Below are 20,413 nucleotides of genomic sequence, written 5' to 3'. Positions count from 1 at the left end.
ATTACGATAACACTGGAAAGAGTATGAATGTAACTAAAACTAATAAAACTAAAATGACAGCTTGACACAAGACTAGACTAACACTAGAAAGGAACAGGCCGCCAAAAACAGCTATGGTTGCAAACGTGTAAAACCTGTCTTAACCGACGTTAGAGAGCATCGTGTGCGCTTGAAGAAAGAACCTTGAACTCGACCGGATGTAGGACGTTGAGTACTGTGTTGTACCGCACCGACCAGTGCAACAAACTCACGAGTGCCTGAGTTGTGCCCCAATTGTGCGTTGACATGGTCAACGCACTCACCGGGGTTACTGCAGTCAACCATGAGTAATAGATAACGTGCCACCGACGTGGTCATAGTTACGAGTGCCCGAGTGTGTTACCACTGCGCTTTGGCCAACGCACTCACCGGGGTCGCCGCTGCGAACCTTGAGTTTTATTTTTTCCATGATATGCCACCAACGTGACACCGAACTCAAGAGTGTTTCTAGATGATCCACCGACGTGGTCAAACTTGCCGGGGTTGCTGCAGGTTAACCTTGAGTTATATAGCCAAATTTTGCTTTATGAGTTTAGTACCTGATAACCACCACCACCACCAGTAGTTGCAAATAGTGTTGCTTTTGACACCGAAAATTATGACTAAATGTCGTCATCAACGAACCTTTATCGCGTGAGGAGAACAATGCTGGTCATATGACAATAACTATAATTAAATACGTAGTGCAATGTTGTTGGCGAATACAAACGAGACTGAAAGTGTTTTACAAAATAAGACTGCTAAAATGTCTTCATTTCCGTTGACCTAAACTAGGCGATAAACTAATACGTTATTTTGTCCAACTGGAACTTCAACTGTTGAGACATAACGACATCAATTTTCGACCGTTAACCTTATTTAACAAATCTACGCACTTGTATCTTTGATAATACCTAAACGGAATTTCGATATCACTGGAAAGAGTATGAACGTGACTAAACTAATAAAAACAAAAATGACACCTTGACACCAAGACTAAAACTAGAATGGAAACAGGCCGCCAAAAACAGCTGTAGTAGCAAACGTGATAAACCTGCCTTAACCGACGTTAGAGCATCGTGTGCGCTTGGAGGAAGAACCATGAATTCAACCGGATGTAGGATTCGTAAGCTGTGGAAGACCGCCTTCCCAGCCGTTTGATAGACGCGACCAGCAACCCTTGTTCAGCGGCTGTGGTTGCCGCTCCAATCCGGGAGGAGTGGCCAGTGTAAACAGTGGCGCATCCAGAAGATTATTCCAGGGGTGGCCAATGGGGGCCACAGCAAATCTATAAACATCCCGGGCAGCGCTTGTTGGCCGGGGGGGGGGGGGGGACTACATTATAATATAATCTAGACTACATTATATATTTTAAATAAATATGCATAATAAAAATTGTCTTAGGGGTGGCAAATGGGGGTGGCAAAGAATGATTTTGGGGTGGCAGTAGCCACCCCTCGCCACCCCATGGTGGCGCCACTGAGTGTAGAGGGGAGATGGTAGGCCGCACCCTTCTACCACCGTCGCGAGATGGACTCTGAACCACCCTTGAGGCATTGGCAGGCCGCAAATAAACAGGTGATTCGGGGACGTGCATTGCCGAAGCTTGAGATAAAGGAACATGGAAGCGTAAGGACAGAGAGTTGTTGATTCTTGAAATGATAATAGTAACAGCTGCTCCTAGGCTATCGCTTTTAGATGGAAAAATGCCTTGCAAGAAGAGAAGGTGACATCGGCGAAAGTCAGGCCCCGTGTAGGGGAAAAAGTCTGAGTAGGACACGTGTACGCATTTGCGCATGAACGCAAGAACGCATAAACGCGTGAACCCGTAAAACGCATGAACCCGTAGAACGCTGTGAGAAACACCGTCTCGAGTAATATGTTAAAATAAGGATGAAATCTCCCAGAGAGCACACTAATCTATTAAAAATATCGAGTGTGAGTTGGAGTGGCCAACACACATAAATAATTGTAATACACCAAAATTGTTAACCGTCATACATAGCTAAACAAGCAAATGAAAAATTAAATACCCCGTGTAGGGGAAAAGTCTGAGTAGGAGACATGTATGCATGGACGCATGAACCCGAGAACGCATGAACCCGAGAACGCTGTGAGAAACACCGTCTCGAGTAATATGTTAAAATAAGGATGAAATCTCCCAGCTCTGAGAGAGCACACTAATCTATTTGAAATATCGAGAGTTGGAGTGGCCTACACGCGTAAATAATTGTAATACACCAACATTGTTAACTGTCATACATAGCTAAACGAGCAAATGAAAAATTAAATACCAACGCGACTGAAGCTATTAACAATAAGACTATAAATAATAATATAAACTTATACCATAATGTACCTGTTCTTTGTCTTTGGATCTTTTGAATAAATTGATCGATATGTGAATCGCATCGCGAGCAGAGGAACGTGAGAGTTAGTGAGCAGCAGCTGAACCAATCTAAAAGTCCCTTCGTCAATAAAAACCTTAGTGATATTCAGTTACCACAGTGCCTAAAACCCATCAACTTCATTCATGTTAAAGTGAAAAACCTCAGACACAAGAAGTTAACCGAACAGTGCACTAGGCCCTCTCGAATGCCAGGCCGAAACAACATGTCTCGCTACGAATCCTTTCAGCTGCCCACCCCTCCTTCTCCGGCAAAAAGTAATAACAGAAAACGGCTAATAAAACGCTTGGGGTGGCGTTATGAAGAGAAAACTTACACATTTTTTAGTACACGGTATAAAGATAATTATGAACCTTTGATTGCGAACGTAGAGTTCTGTGTTGTACCACACCGACGTGTGCAACGAACTCACCGAATTCAACCGGATGTAAAATCCGTATGCTGTGGAAGACCACCTTCCCAGCCGTTTTTGACGCTGCTTTGTTATCGCAAAACATGGTTATACGTTAACGCCGCCATGCTTTGCCCCACAGAACGCTAGCTGCTACGATAGGGGTAAAGCTCGAACAGCGCAGACGACTCGACCCGAGGGCAAACGTGCCAGCTTCGACTGGCCATCTCTCAGCAAACCATTGCCCTTGGAAGAAACCCCCTAACCCGACCGAGGAAGCCGCATCCTGAAGCTGGACTGGTAGAGCTGTGAGAGAGAATACGCTGCGGGGGCTAACGCGGGGACTGCAATAGCCATGGTAGCAGGGCACGTGCCAGGTGCGTAGCCTGTGAAGGCGGAGGAAGCCGAGCCTGATGGTTGCTGGAAGTAGAAAGGCGCCGTGGCGACTGACGACAGCGGGTTGGGGGCCTGGACCCGTCCGGGAGTTCCGCATGGTGTTTCGACGGCGTCCATCCTGGCGCCAAATGCTTTGCACCAACTCGGCGAGGGTTTGTAGAACCAGGCGGATGTCCGTGTTGGGAACTTCTTGGTGGTGTTGTTGAGGATACCGGGGACCGAAATTAACGGCTTTCTGCGCTCACTTGCCCGGACCAGAAGTAGTAGGCCGACCAGCACGAATCCAAAGTTATGACCTCTTGGTGTGTATTAACCGACGTAGCAACTAAGCGACGAGATATGCGAGATAATCAGAAGCACAGTAAAGCAGCAGCATGCGTCGAACGAAGACCTGAGCAGCAAAGACATATGTTAGACTACTCTTTATAGAGCAGGTGTAGGCAGGTGATGGTAGCTGGTGATTGGTGATTGGCGGCCAGCCGCGCTTGATTTGAGTCCTCCTGGTAGAACTACCAGCAAGCTTAACATTTCTGAGACCGAGCTCCGTGGGAGACGTTTCCAAGTTCTGTCTGGGTTAGAGTCCTAGAATCTGGATTGGAGTTCCAGAGAAAGGACCAAGTTCCTTTAGGTCGGGTTGTAGTCCCGACTTGGGTTCCAGAGAGACTGTTGATCTGATCTTAAAAATTGCACTTTCAATTTTACTTACTAAAAAGCCTATTTAAACTTTCAATTTAATTTTCTCTTAAATACATTGCACTTTCTATTTTACTCATTTCTTTGCATATGTTTTCTTTTACTTATCTATTATTTTATTTTATTGTATGACAATGTTTATATGTGAAGCACTTTGAGTCTGCCTTGTGTATGAAAAGTGCTATATAAATAAAGTTGCCTTGCCTTGCCTTGCCTTAACTATATCAACAGTACTTAAAATATAAGTATAAATAAATATATGCATACTACCTCAATAACGTGTGTGTGTGTGTGTGTGTGTGTGTGTGTGTGTGTGTGTGTGTGTGTGTGTGTGTGTGTGTGTGTGTGTGTGTGTGTGTGTGCGTGCGTGCGTGTGTGTGTGTGTGTGTGTGCAGCATTGGCTCAGTGAACTGGAGATCCTAGCGATGGTCTTCGCTGCAGCAATCCATGACTTCGAACACACCGGGACCACCAACAACTTCCACATACAGACCAGGTACACACATTGTACTACACACAAACACACACACACACACACACAACCACACACTGTAACACACACACACACACACACACACACACACACACACTGTACTACACACTACTACAACTACACAACCCACACCAGATACACACTAGCAAGTCAGCCCAGTTCTACTAGTTCAGACAAGATATACACTTAACATTACAAAACCTTTATCAAGTTGACACTTCAAGCAACATACATTAATTAAGTGCACTCAACAATGAAGCTAAAACCCAAAGAGTCAGTAAAGTGATCAGTCTGATCAAATAAGTTTCTGCTTTAAGCGCTCTAATATAGGAACAAGTGATAGAGAATTGTAAATGTATATGTATATGCATATATGTATACATATCCAGGTTTATTGTTTGATATTTGCTGGACGATGGGCCTGTTGGCAGCAGTGAGTGATGAGCTGTGAGCAGCTGGGGAGCAGAGGAGGCTGAGGAGCTCTCGTTCCACCAGCTGGAGGATGAGGGAGTGATGATGAGGCTGAGGGCCCACACAAGCAGACCAGCAGAGGGGAGCTGCACTGGTCTAAACGCCAGATGAGAATACCAAAATACACTCCCAGACAAGATGATCACTACCAGTTCAGACCAGATGCACTGTACCAGTTCAGACCAGATACACCGTACCAGTTCAGACCAGAATCACCGTACCAGTTCAGATCAGATACACTGAACCAGTTCAGACCAGTCAAGACCAAGCGTAATGAGAAGAGCGGGGCTGCATCCGAATACTCATACTTGCATACTATATAGTATGCATTTTGTAGTATGCGAAAAATATAGCGCGTCCGAATACTCAGTACGCATTCTGTAGTACGGAAGACGTTTCCGAATGCGTACTACCGCCAAAGTAAACCACGGACCTCACTATGCTATCCCACAATGCAACCGGAGTCTGGTAACAAACGAAGAAGAGATGGCTGACCCGGACACCACCAACAGCGGCTTTTTATTTGTGTGTGTGTGTTCAATAAAAAAGGAAAAATTAACTTCAATCGTCTTTTTCACGGAGTAACAAATAACTGTAAATGTATTATTATTCCAAAAAAATGACTTACCAAATGTCCACATATTTACATCATAACCTGCCGGTAAGTCGCTCTACGAGATGACCGACGCCGACGCCTTCTAGCAGCGATATCCATTTCAAGAGCCATTCGCGTAGAAAGAGACATTTTTTATTTAATAGCAACGATAACAAGACGGAAAACAGGTACATTTTGCCGCCATCTGGGGGGAGATACGTCATCTCCAAACATCCGGTGGAGTTTCGGCGGTGTTCGGAAGCGTTCGGAGGCGTTCTACGCATAGCTGTAGACCGTACTACACTGTGAAGTGTAGTATGGTCAAGTAGTAGACACTGGACAGAAATAGTATGTACTAAGTATTCGGATGCAGCCTAAGAGAGCTGCATGTCGTTCATATTGGGGCCTGCAGGGGGTGCAAGAGGAACGACATGGGATTGATGCCCGTAGAACAAACCCGCTCTCTGCTCGGTGAAGACCTCAGTAGCTCATTCATCTTCATGTCACGTGGTTTTCAAGGTCCTTCTGAGTTTTGGCCGTAGACAAGTGCAAGGCGGAGACCAAGCCCCGCCAACAATGTTCAAAATATGGACCGTTTCTGCTGCTGCTGGTAGGAACATCTAGATTCTAGAACAATAGCTGGGGTCTGTATAAAGCTCATCAGCATGACATCCCTCCATATTTCTTCCACATTCTTTACCGTAATGTTTTAGACCAGTTCAGACCAGATCCACGTGACAGTTTATAGCCCGCTCAGAGGAGGGCTGGAGGATAATGGACTCCATGATTTGCGGATATCTAACTAATGTCTAATTATGCTCTAGATGTAGCATCAGCTAGCTCAGAGAAGGTTTGACCCGTGTCCTCTCCCAAGGTCAGAGAGGGTCTGAACCTGTGTCAGGTGGGGATATCTAACTAATGTCTAATAGAGCATCAGCTCAGAGAGGGTCTGACCCGGTCCCCTTCCTAAGCTCAGAAAGGGTCTGACCTGAGACCCCCCCCCCCCCTCCTCAGGTCAGAGGTGGCCCTCCTGTACAACGACCGCTCGGTGCTGGAGAACCACCACGTGAGCGCCGCCTACAGGCTGATGGCAGAGGACGAGATGAACATCTTCACCAACCTCAACAAGGAGGACTGGAGGTCAGGAGATAGACACACACACACACACACACACTCAGCGACACACAAAGACAAAGACACACACACACTCGGCGACACACAGAGACAAAGACACACACACACACACACACACTAAAGGGACACACACTCAGAGACACACACACATACACTGAGAGACAAACACACACACTCAAACACACACATACACACAGAGACACATACACGTTCAGAGACAAACAGAGAGAGACACACACACACTCAGAGATACACACACACACACACTCAGACACACACACACACACATACACACACTGACATACACACACACTAACACACACACACATACACATACACTCTGGTTAATCCCAACCACAACCCATCTATGAAGGTATTATTGTAGCAAAAGTCTTTAGCACCTGTAACTGCAGAATTTGAATGCGTACACTAAAGTCACAGTAAATTTGAAGTCGTATATATTTATTTTGCATGTGTACTCTAAAGTCACAAATGTGTAACAGTACATTTGTAGTCGTAAATATTTTTTATACCATTGTAAACACAAAATAGGGTCTACGAGTACGCAAATCTGTGTTACAGGTGCACAAATCCTTTTGCTACAATTATTGCAGCGCAGTTGGTGCAAAACCCATTCGCACACCCGTGTTTCATAATCTGAGAACATGCCCAAAAGGTGTGCATTCGTAAACCCAAATTTGAACTAATGCATCAGAAGTTGCACATCTGTGAACGCTATGTTAATTCAGCATTTTAATGAGCGAGCACAAAACCATTTTACAACTGCTCGAATCTGCTCCTGCAAGTCTCAGTTGTGTTTTTTTTTGCAGGTTGTTTTGCACCACGTCTAGGTGGTAAATGTTGTAGCGAAAGTATTCGTATCCGTAGATGACAGAGCGTCCGTGAGCGGGACAAAATAGTCCCGCCCATAATTTCCTAATCCAATGAAAATCGCCGGCAGGGATGCATTTCTCAAATTACACTGGGACCCACCCGCGTGCCAGCCATGGAGCTATAAAGATCGCAGCACACTCAGCGCGGGAAAGGCCTACGTTTCTTTCTGGAGAAGTGAAGAGGGCGTCCTGCTGAACGGAGGTGGGGTATCCTACATTATGTTAAATGAAATGACTTAGTTCAAGTGAATTCCCCCCAAAGTATTTAATTAACATGCCGCAAATGTCCTTCAATGTATTTTAATGGACGCCATAACATAAATTCAGAAATGTTAATGCAATACTTTGAAGAGAATTCACTTGAACTAAGTCATTTCATTTAACATAATGTAGGATACCCACCTCCGTTCAGTAGGACGCCCTCTTCACTTCTCCAGAAAGAAACGTACCCGCGCTGAGTATGCTGCGATCTTTATAGCTCCATGGCTGGCACGCGGTGGGTCCCAGTCAGGGACGGCTGGTATAAATGGGCTATAGGGCTAAGCCCTCCCTACCTTTTACAGTGAAAATGAAAAAAATATTATTAAAAACTTAGAACATATTGTTTTAAATGTTGGTAGAACCTAAAGGAGCAACAGCACCAAAAAGTGACAGAAAAACCCAGGATATATATCTTTGTTTTTTCCTGTGAATGGGCTAAATGTATTCAGCCCAAGCGGAAGTAGCGTAAGCTTCCATTCAATTTTGAATGACAGGTATGGTGACACGCCCCCTTCATATGCTTCCCATTCGGGCTAAAGTCATTCAGCCAGTAGCGTAAACGGCCATTTTATTGCGATTGACAGGTGTCGTGACACACCCCCATTTGGGCTAATTTCATTAGCCCAAAGCGCAGTAGCGTAAGCTTCCATTGACGTTTGATTGACAGGTGCCCTGACACGCCCCCTTCATATGCCTCCCATTGGGCTAAATTAGTTTAGCCCAAAGGCTGACCTAGCACAGTAAGCTACAGTACAGTGACCTTCGACTAATCGCAGCACAGTAGCGCAAGTGCAGTATGGCGGGCGTTAGCATGAAAATGAACGAAGTGGATTATTACTTTCTAATCGGTTTTCTTTAACCTCTTAAGACCCAATCGCCCACCGGTGGGCGATTTGGTTTGTTGACGATATATTTCCACTACGGAGCGACATAACCCGCTTCAACTTTCATCATTACAGACATTCTATACGTCGTTAGAAAGGGTAGAATCTCCACAATTTATTCATCCGGTTGTTTTTTTTCTATAAATCATGAGCACAAAACCATAAATATTGATATTTACCAGCATGGTAAACCGGAAATGCCAAAAAACAGAGTGACTCCCTACCTTTGAAGCAATCTGAGAACCGTAATATGTGTCCATTCCTCAATTATTTATATTCCAATTGTCCATGAGAATCCACTGATCAAAAGCATCCAAATGGTTTTTCATAAAATTATTCCAGCTTGTGAATATCGTCGTGTAAAGTCCATTTGTTTACCATCTCCAAACTTTGTTCGTCAACTAACATACAGACGTTCGCAGCCGTATCGATATTTTCTCTAGCTCCAGTATGCAGTTGTTGGATATGCTTGTTTTCATCACTTTGCTGGCTACAAAATAAAAGTGTCCCCGTCTTTTTCTGTTCAGTTTTCACCCCGGTACAGCCCGTGAAGTAGATGGAGCGCTCCCAGTTCAAAGGGCCAATGGGCTTTGTTTACTTTGTTTCGCGGCTTTAGTATAGGGACAGCGTATTGGCTATTGATATATCAATCACTTGGGCTTCTAGCCAATGAGTTTACCTTTCCAACGCTGCTAGGCGTGTCCAGGTGTGATACGTATGAGCCGAGATATAAAGCTGCGTCAACACGGCAGACAACTCACTTTGCGCATATTTTGCGCATATATTGTTCATATTTAGTTCTTGTCATATTTTCATGATATGGCCAATATCTCAATATGAATGTGTGAAAAAATTATGTTTTTTGAATCATGAAGAAAGGTTTTATAGTCACCAAAATGCTTCAGTAATGTTTCCAGTGTCACAGAAGTAGAGTAAATGCATTTGGCACAATTTGGCCATTTGGAGACATTTTGGAGAGGTTTGTGCCGCCAGTGACAACACACCATAAAAACTCCATTAACTCCCCAAGGTTTAGGCCTAGAACTCAAAAATCTCTTCCAGGTGTAGTTGCATGATGTAGAAGGTATTGGCATATTGCCATATGCCTTACATATAAAGCACATCCTAGTTATTGTAGTTCCAATTATGACCTATTATTTTCGAAGACAAAAAAAAATTGCTTTAGAGCCATGTCTGAACTGATGTCATTTAGGTTGTGTGTATGATACATGCCAAATACATATCTACAGAAACTAGAGCTTGTCAGCTTTCAAATGAAGTATCATACATCCATCTAGGACTTAGGGTTACTGTGTTATAAGCTTTTCCATTTGGGTATGTGTATAGGCGAAAAAAACCAAAATACTGCCGGGGCAGAACAGGTTTGTCTTTGGAGGAAGAATTGGAAGTGAAAACATTGGGGACACATCAACCAAACGATGTACAGATTTACTGTCAGGAGTGCGGTCAGAATATGGCCGGTAATAGTGCATTTGTAAGCGGGTCAACTACGTTTCGTATCGAAACATTAAAAAAGCTGTCTAAATAACCCAACATGACGTGACAAGTGTGTAGAGATAGTGGCCCCTCTCCAAGCTGCATTTCAGCGACAGGCAGGAACAATAAGGTTCTCTAAGGAATCGGAAATGATCTCATTTAATGTTGCATACAACATTGCCAAAGAGGAGTTGCCATCTCAATTTAAATCCAAAATTATTCTCATGAAGAGAAATGGATTAAACATCAACCCGACGTAATAGCAATGAGATGGCATGTGCACAATTCATTGCAGTAGGCCTAATGGGCGACACCTTAAAGCAAAAGACAGCTGCGGACGTCGGAAACGCCACATAGGCCTACATGTCCTTCATGATTGACGGCGACACAGACGTCTCTACCAAAGAGTGTGTGATCGTCTACAGCCCAGGTCTACAGCCGCATTTTGCGCAAAGGAGACCAGTCAACATTTTAATTGTGTAATACTTTAAGCACAAAAAAAGTTTTTTTTTTGCTTAATGGTTTAGTTCGAAATGTTCAATTTCAGCTCAGTGAAGCACTTTAAACACCTTATTTTTCTTTTTATTTATAATTGTGCTTCAAATAAAGACATGCCTTTCTCTACACCTTAGTCTTGTTTAAAAATCATTCACATTATATGAAAGTTATGAACAGAGATATAAAGGTGACCTCATGGCGTCTGGAGCCCTGTGAAGTATTGATAAATGTAATGCATTCTTTAGCCCACCCACCCAAAATCACCACCAGCCGTCACTGGTCCCAGTGTAATTTGAGAAATGCATCCCTGCCGGCGATTTTCATTGGATTAGGAAATTATGGGCGGGACTATTTTGTCCCGCCCACGGACGCTCTGTCATCTACGGATACGAATACTTTTGCTACACATTTACCACCTAGACGTGGTGCAAAACAACCTGCAAAAAAACCCCACAGCTGAGACTTGCAGGAGCAGATTCGAGCAGTTGTAAAATGGATTTGTGTTCGCTCATTAAAATGCTGAATTAACATTGCGTTCTTTATCATTTTATTTGTGAGGAAAGTTTTCACAGATGTGCATCTTCTGATGCATTAGTTCAAATTTGGGTTTACGAATGCACACCTTTTGGGCATGTTCTCAGATTATGAAACACGGGTGTGCGAATGTGCTTTGCACCAACTGCGCTGCAATAATTGTAGCAAAAGGATTTGTGCACCTGTAACACAGATTTGCGTACTCGTAGACCCTATTTTGTGTTTACAATGGTATAAAAAAATTAAAAAATTTACGACTACTAATGTACTGTTACACATTTGTGACTTTAGAGTACACTTGCAAAATAAATATATACGACTTCAAATTTTCTGTGACTTTAGTGTACGCATTCAAATTCTGCAGTTACAGGTGCTAAAGACTTTTGCTACAATAATACCTTCATACCCATCACCCTGCCCTAACACACAGTGTGTGTGTGTGTGTGTGTGTGTGTGTGTGTGTGTGTGTGTGTGTGTGTGTGTGTGTGTGTGTGTGTGTGTGTGTGTGTGTGTGTGTGTGTGTGTGGTGTGTGTGTATGTCTGTGTCTGTGTGTGTGTGTCTGTGTGTGGGTGTGTGTGGTGCATTGTGTCTCATCTGTGTGTGTCTCAGTGTGTGTGTGTGTGTGTGTGTGTGTGTGTGTGTGTTGTGTGTGTGTGTGTGTGTGTGTGTGTGTGTGTGTGTGTTCCAGGGAGCTGAGGGCTCTGGTCATAGAGATGGTGATGTCCACTGACATGTCCTGCCACTTCCAGCAGATCAAGACCATCAGAAACCACCTCCCCCAGAGCCACGAGTCAGTAACAGTGTTCCCCTCACTCCAACCATCACCATCTCCCCCAGAACCATGAGTCAGTACCAGTGTTCCCATCACCCCCACCATCATTACTACCTCCACCATCACTCCCACCTTCTTTCCCACCTCCACCATCTCTCCCACCATCCCTCCCACCATCCCATCCATCATCTCTCCCACCACCTCTTCCACCTACACCATCCCTCCCACTCCACCATCCCTCCCACCATCACTCTCACCATCTCTCTCACCATCTCTCCCACCATCCCTCCCACCATCTCTCCCACTACCAGCATCACTCCCACCTCCACCATCACTCCCAACATCTCTCCCACCAACCCTCCAACTCCACCATGTTTGTATTTGAGTGTCAGGCTGTTTTAAAGTGTGTATTACTGTTTGACAGCGCACATCCAGGTAACTCCATACTAGGGCTTTTGACTCCGAACTTTGTTATTCAAATATAATTTGAATGTCAAAATTATAAATCAATATTAGAACGAATATTAGGCAGCCCTTAAGGGTGCACTCACACTAGGCCATCTGGCCGTGGCCGTTGGCCGTTTTCACACCTAACCGTGCTCAAATGGCCCCATTGTTCTCTGGCCTGCACTCACACTAGGCCATCTGGCCGTGGCCCTTGGCCGTCGCAACTGTGGCCTGGCCACGATAGGCTCTTGTACATACGTCATCACGTCGTAAGTAACACGTCATCACCAAGCGTCCGCTGCATGGACCATAATAAAGTCTGCCGCCAGTCAGAGTTCTAACAACAATGGACAACAACACAGAGAACACAGTTCGTACTTTGCTGAGTCTGTTTCTTATTTGGATATATGTTTACCGTTTAATGGGAAAGAAGGCTCGTCGCCTTTATTATGTCCGTGGTTGTCGCATGGACTATACGTCATCCAGCTCAGGTTGCGTAGCCGTGCGTGTGCGCGGCTCATTAGCATCTGTACCGTAGCGGCCCGTACCGTAGCAGCACACCTCTCCCAAGTGGCCAAATTGGCCTGGCCTGGCCAGACTGGCCACACTCACACTGGCAAGTTTGAGCAGGTGTGCACCCTAATATTCGAACCTGTTATGGGCATTCTTTTTTGTAAATGTCTTTGCTTGAACGTTGTTTTCAATTCAGAGGCTTTTTCACGCCTGGTGAAGTTGTGAATCACAAGCTCATTGGCAAGGCTATTATTGGTCATCTGGGCTCCTGTAGGTGGCGTTGCGTTCTGGTTTGCGTTAATTTTGTACGTTATAGCAAAACAATGGCCGCGTCAACACTGACAACAGCCCCCGAGTAGATCGAAATTTACACTCCTGACCATTTCATAAGCAAAGTGTGGCGCTACTTTGGGTTCGAAAAAATACAGGGGAAATAACCGGTAAGGATAAAGTAATATGTAGAATATGTAGGACTAAATTCTCCTACCACACAACCAGCAACTTGAGAGCTCACCTGTCTACACTACATCCCGGCAAGCTGCACTCAACGTCAATTTGACGTTGACTGATACACTGACTCTGGTGGACAAAACATATACAACTTGAGTTTTATACAATATAGGTCTTACTGAAGGCATTTAATGGTCAAAATATTATTGAGACATTTTCGAATATTAATATTAATAAACAAACCAAACTTGTTCAAAACAAACTTCAACTTCAATATGATTTTTGGGCAAAAGTCAAAGCCCTACTCCATATTGGACCCACAACGCACGCTTCAATACAGCTGCTGGTGCAAGAGTATGAACCACCAACACCATCACCACACTAAAGGCCAAAGTATTGAGGGATTATCAGTCTACATCACTCCCACTTTACGCACATGTCCGTTTGCAGAAAGAGAGGAGAGCGACAAGAGCCGCAATCATGTCTTGTTGTGCGGTTGGTTTGCACAAACCCTTTTAATAAGATGATTATCCCATTTATTCTACTTCTTGCTTGCCAACATAATAAAACAATTCAAATACTTTAATAATTAAGCTTTTTCTTATTCGTATTGCATGCTTTTTAAATGTATAATCTGTTTCAGTTCATCTCTTCAAAAAAGTAGTCCCCCTTTAATTACGATCGATCAAACATGTTTTTTGACACTCAAAGGGCATTATACCGCTTATACCATGGTCACTTGCCGAAGAAAATAAATTAAGATCATTCATTTATATTGTCATGCGTTTTACAATCCAAATATAAAGTTTTTCACATAAATAGGACAGACCGTAGCTACGACTTAGCAACGAGAGGTATTCTAGAGATGAGCCAGAGAGCTAACGTTATGGATTGTACATATTTATAACTCGAAATTCGTCACAGCCTTATACCAAAGATACTCTAGGGTCTATAGCATATAACCACGTTGTCTGATTACAGTTTATTTAATTTTGCACAATTTACCAGCTCTCGTTTTGAAGAATAATCACCGCGCCATTCGTTTCAATGGGACTCGCGATGGTCTATCTATACTTTCAACATAAAGTGTACATATTTATAATTCGAAATTCGTCCCAGCCTTTATACCACAGATACTATAGGGTCTATAGCATATAACCGTGTTTTCTCATTACAGTTTAATGTAGCAGTAAGCTGACAAAATCGCTAATTAACACCGCAACTGCAAATTAACCACACAGAGATAACCATGGCAACCGGTCAAACAAATTTTCTTTACATTCTGTGCGCGCATCCGCCGTGTTAATAAACAAATAATCCCCCTACACTACTCCGTATCCGTAATTCCATATCCGGTCTCCGTAACTACGGAGACTGCCTGAGCATCGAAGTTCTCCGTCGGGATGTCGGATATGCAATGCAATTCGCCGCCCAATCGATCTGATTTGTTGACTACAAATTCATGTAAAAAGTTTTGTAAATAAACTTCCAAAGCTTTACAAATCCTATTGGTGTTTTATTGGTCCTTTATGTGCAAAGTAAACAATGTACAAAGTAAATAGGTGCAAAGTCAAACGGGAGAATGATTCCGGAAATGTATTTGTTAGAGGACCAATCACAGCCCTTACCGTCTCTGTTGCGTCGACGGATAGTTTAAAAATATTGGATGCGCACGTAAGCTACGAAGAGGTCTCCGCCAGGCTCTCCGGCTACGGAGAGGGCTCTCTGTGTCTACGTACAGCACTTTACGGAGGACTATAAACCAGCCTTAACCCTCAACCCTCATTCAAACATCAATCTTTAACTCCCGGGACATCTACTACCAACATCATCACCAACACTAACCCTCACCCTTTCATAACCTCACCCCTTTATAACCCTCATCCCCGGCCTCCCAGGACATCTGTCTGTCTGCTGTCTCCCAGGATGGACAAGGGTGAAGGTGTTGTCTCTGATGCTCCACGCGGCAGACATCAGTCATCCAGCAAAGACCTGGTGTCTGCACCACACCTGGACCCACCACCTGATGGAGGAGTTCTTCAGACAGGTAACACACACTAACACACAGTACATACACTAACATACATCCTACTACACACCTGGACCCACCAGCTGATGGAGTTCTTCAGACAGGTAACACACAGTACACACACTAACACACATCCTACTACACACATGAACCCACCACCTGATGGAGGTAACACACATCCTACATGCACACTAACTAACCCCACACAAACCAACAAATACTACCACTAAGCCCAACACAAACCAACACATGCTATTACTTACTCCAACACAGACTAACAAATTACGATCAATAACCCCAACACAACTGGCCCCTGCACCACCACTGGTATGGGAGGTTAGGTCTCGTGGTCTGGTCTTGGGATCTAGTGGTCTGTGGGTCAGGGCTAAAGGGAAATCAAGGGATCTTGGGGGCCCTGTCTTGGAGTGGAGTGTAGGGGTCTGGGCCGTGTCTGGGGGTGAAGTCTAGGGTCTGGGGCCGTGTCTGGGGGTGAAGTCTAGGGGTCTGGGCCGTGTCTTGGGTGAGCTCTATAGGGGTCTTGGGGTCTGTTCTGGGGTGAGGTCTAGACTTCTTCCTGGAGTCTCATGGCCCTGGTCCTTTCCTTCCAGGGGGATAGAGAGGTGCAGTTGGGACTTCCTTTCTCGCCGCTATGCGACGGGGAAAGCCACCATGATCGGGCCAATCACAGATAGGTATACTACCAGCAGAACCTCCTCCTCTGATACCACATGACAGATGTGTGTGTGTGTGTGTTGTTGCGTGTGTAGTAGACTTCATAGTGTGCGTTGTTGTGTGTGTAGGTTTCATAGACTTCATCGTGGAGCCTACCTTCAGCATCCTTATAGACGCCACGAGAAGGTGATGCTGCCGCTGATAGACGAGGAGAGACTGGCCAGGGAGAGCGGACTCAGGAGGTCCAGGTACAGAGATATAAGCTCTTTACAATCCAAGTCAATTGGATTGGACTCAATTTTTTTCCTTTATTTCATTCATCTGGGATTTAAAATTATGATAATCAAATCTTGGATAAAACTTTATCTTAAATATTTATTACATTTTTTTTAATAGAAAATTATTAAGACAGCTTTTGTCAACATGAAGAGTTATCCCGCCCTTCCCTAGCTTATGGGACCTCGTCATATTTTCAGACCATTCCATTCTTTGTAGAGTTGCAGTTTAGCTCAGCTTCAATCCCTCCTCATAGCTCAATCCCTCCTCATACCTCAATCTATCCTACATCTTAACCTGAATCCCTCAGTCCAACCTAATACCTCAAGCCTATCTCATTTAAGACCTCCCCTTGGAGTCTCTCGCTGTATTGTACATCACCTCCATTAAAACATGAGATCCTTCAGGGCTTTAGAAAGCCGTGGTTTGTTAGGGAAGACCTCAACGTCTTTGGTGGGAATCAGAGAGTCTTTCACACTGACCAGTCTTGCACCCTCATAGCCCCCCTGATACAGTTACCGGTACTTGGTCAATATGTGACAATGCAGGTATCCAGGAAGCACATGTTACCTAGGTAATGTTATTACATGTATATGTAGGCTAATGAGGGCCGGCTAACACTAAATGTTGTACTATTAGTACATCTTACTGTTAACTGTAAATTTTACTATCATGTTAATACTGATAACTAAAACATGAAGTATGTGTACTAGTTTAACAGGAAGTGGATCGGTTACCGTGGATTCAGTCCAGCGGCACAGCAGTAGTCGTCATGGAAACAGTGAGGACGGACAGACAGACTTCTCCTGGCCGCCGTGGACCCTGCCGTCCCTGCGTCGGCGCCTGGCCGGCCTCATCAGCAGCAACAAGGAGCGCTGGAAGGAGCTGTCCTCCCAAGGGTACCACAGACACTCTCAGACACCAGGAGCTGTCCACTACCACAGACACTCTCAGACACTAGGAGCTGTCCACTACCACAGGACCACTCTCAGACACCAGGAGCTATCCACTACCACAGACACCAGGAGCTGTCCACTACCACAGACACTCTCAGACACCAGGAGCTGTCCACTACCACAGACACTCTCAGACACTAGGAGCTGTCCACTACCACAGACACTCTCAGACACCAGGAGCTATCCACTACCACAGACACTCTCACACACCAGGAGCTGTCCACTACCACAGACAATCTCAGACACCAGGAGCTATCCACTACCACAGACACTCTCAGACACCAGGAGCTGTCCACTACCACAGACACTCTTAGACACCAGGAGCTGTCCACTACCACAGACACTCTCAGACACCAGGGGCTGTCCACTATCACAGACACTCTCATACACCAGGAGCTGTCCACAACCACAGACACTCTCAGACACCAGGAGCTGTCCACAAACCCACAGCACTCTCATACACCAGGAGCTGCCCACTACCCACAGAATACTCTATGACACCAGCTGGAGGCCAGCTCATTGAGGGTCGATAGAGAAGGAAGAGAGATTGTGAGATATCTATATCTAGATCGATAGACAGATAGATATACTTACATGTATAAATAAACCATATCTGTTCTGTTGGGTTTAGAGTGGTGTTAATGTTAACAGTCCCAATTGATATGCCACCAGCTGTGAGTGTGATTAGCCTTCACAAAGCCGTTTTGAAAATCTGTCTCTTAAGACTAACAAGTGGGTGTTTCCACCTAGATGTGGACGGGGATAGATGAGCACGTTTGCTACAGTCCAATCGTAGGCTGGTAGACTGATCTATCGGCTTGTAATGGGCTAATCACACTCACACATGTGGCATGTCATGGGACCTTTGAGTGTTTCTCCAGAGAAAAGAGTTGAAAAAGGGGAACCAAAGAGTTCTCCTGGGCATGAGAACTCTCTGGTGACCACCCAGCCCAGAGGAGGTCTCCTCCCCCAAGCCCTGATGGACAGCACCTCCCCCCCTCTCATCCTGCCCCCACTGGAGAAGACTACGTTGAACGTGCGTCCAACCCCCCCAAACATCGTTAACCCCATCACACCTCTAAATGTACAACAGTAATCTAGTCCTTAGAACCTTATTATCTCTGCATGCAAAACACAGACCAATACCTTCAGAACCTCATTGTCTTTACATATAGAACGGTCTACTTTAGAACCTCATGTCCTTTACATATAGAACGGTCTACTTTAGAACCTCATTATCATTGCATATACATTTACATTTAAGGGCATTAGAGACGCTTTTATCCAAAGCGACTTACCTCATTTAATTCACACATTAACACAGCAAACCGCAGAGTCAAACCATGCAAGGCAACAACCTTGCTCAGGGACACATCGACACTCTGCTAGGAGGAGCTGGGGATCGAACTAGCAACCTTTCGGTTACAAGACAACTGCTCTACCTCCTGAGCTAAGCCTACCACCTGCCTATAGAACATTTACAATTTCACCGCACTTAACTCCATGTTGTCATGGTTACTGTTTTTCAGGGGAGGGGCCTGAGGCAGATGTTATTGGGATGCCTGACAACACTCTGCAGTGGCATGGGCAACTATCACCTTGGTAACCTATGCCTTGGCAGAGAACAACATTGCCCAACCCACTATGGCATTGAGCCAGCAGGACTGCTGGGTCCCGGGACAGCGGCCATGCCACTGTCCCACCGTCACGCTCTGTCACCCCTGGTCATTCTGTCTTTTTGCAAGAGATAACGTTGTGAATTTTAGAATAAAGAATTGCTAGGGAAATATTTACTATGATTAATATGCGTCTTGGTTAATACCTAAAGTATGACTTATACGGTTAATTGAAAACAATTTAAATGTGCTGCATGTATGAGGGAGGGGGCGTGGCAGAGCTTCTCCAGAACCAGAAGAGGAGTCAGCGTGGGCCGGTGATCGTGCTTTAGACCGTCCTCTGTGGTTGTTTGTGTTGGATCGATTATCCTGTTGACAGATGTACTGTACACGTGCTATTACAGAAAACAAAACACCTTTAAACCTGTGTTCTACTGCTTCTCTTTTGGAACCAGATTAACTATAGATCTCACACACACACACACACCTACACACCACAACACACACACACACACACACACACACACACACACACACACACCAAGGTTTCTAGCAGACTAGGTAGGTGCTACTGGTCAAACTGAAATGTGGATCTGTGTGGGCTGGACGGCTCACCAGAATGAGGAGATCTCACCAGCCTGAGGAGAACTCACCAGCCTGAGGAGATCTCACCAGCCTGAGGAGAACTCACCAGCGTGAGGAGAACTCACCAGCCTGAGATCTCCCAGCCTGAGGAGATCTCAGTCGGGTTGAGCTGAAGGTGGACCTGGCTGAGATTTGTGCCGATACCGTGTTGGCCTTCCTGGTGGAAAGGGAGTAGGAATTTGGGGCGTCAAGGACGGATCTAAGTGGAGGATTTGTACATTGAGAAGAGGGTGAGAACCGTTTCGGAGGAGCGGGTCATCTGACCAGTGAGGACGTGGACATTGAGAAGAGGAGGGTAAGAACCCTTTTGGAGGAGCGGGTCATTTGACCAGTGAGGACGTGTAGTCGAATAACTACTACTAAGGACTGGTTTCATCTGATGACGTGGAGAGGCAGAGGCTAGATGGATAGAAACAAAAGTGTATTTTAACCCCAGGGGGGGGGAATTCCAAAAAGGCAAACTAGAGATATTAGATTAAATATTGCCAAAATAAGATAAGTAGAATCCAAAAACCAATATTAAGCATTTAATATTAATTATAATAAACATTGACCCACCAACAACGAAAAACTTGTCTTACTTGTTTAATCTAAGGTCTGAACTGTAAAACGTACAAAATTGTGTAGGATTAAGTATACATTCAAGGGGGGGGGGGAGAGCCTAAAGCTGCTCCCCCAGAACTGCACTCCCAGACTACTCTAGTGGGGGGAGGGAAGGAGCCTGAGGCTGCTCCCCCATGGAGGAGGCTTAAGAGACCTTCTGGAGGTGGCCTGTTCCAGAATTCAGGCTGAAGTCCGTGGTTGGAGAAGGTGAAAGGGTTAAAGTAGGGTTAACCCCCCTCCTACCGCGTCGGTTAGAGAGCATCCACT

At 44.9% G+C, this 20,413-nt stretch overlaps 1 protein-coding gene across 1 annotated transcript in view; it reads left to right on the top strand.

Annotated features, from left to right (window-relative positions):
- The window catches only part of pde1a (phosphodiesterase 1A, calmodulin-dependent), a 60,928-nt gene extending 42,932 nt beyond the window's left edge, over positions 1–17,996 (top strand). The window contains 8 exon segments of the mRNA XM_030344122.1: positions 4,302–4,402; positions 6,480–6,605; positions 11,856–11,969; positions 15,285–15,396; positions 15,987–16,041; positions 16,158–16,226; positions 16,229–16,298; positions 17,040–17,996. Coding sequence (XP_030199982.1) covers positions 4,302–4,402; positions 6,480–6,605; positions 11,856–11,969; positions 15,285–15,396; positions 15,987–16,041; positions 16,158–16,226; positions 16,229–16,298; positions 17,040–17,805 — 1,413 coding nt within the window. The 3' untranslated portion in view covers positions 17,806–17,996.
- The last annotated feature ends 2,417 nt before the right edge of the window (positions 17,997–20,413 follow it).

The sequence above is a fragment of the Gadus morhua genome, chromosome 20 (genome assembly GCF_902167405.1).
Source record: "Gadus morhua chromosome 20, gadMor3.0, whole genome shotgun sequence".
Taxonomy (NCBI): domain Eukaryota; kingdom Metazoa; phylum Chordata; class Actinopteri; order Gadiformes; family Gadidae; genus Gadus; species Gadus morhua.
Note: the sequence above shows the minus strand (reverse complement) of the source record. Positions and strands in the feature narration are given on the sequence as shown.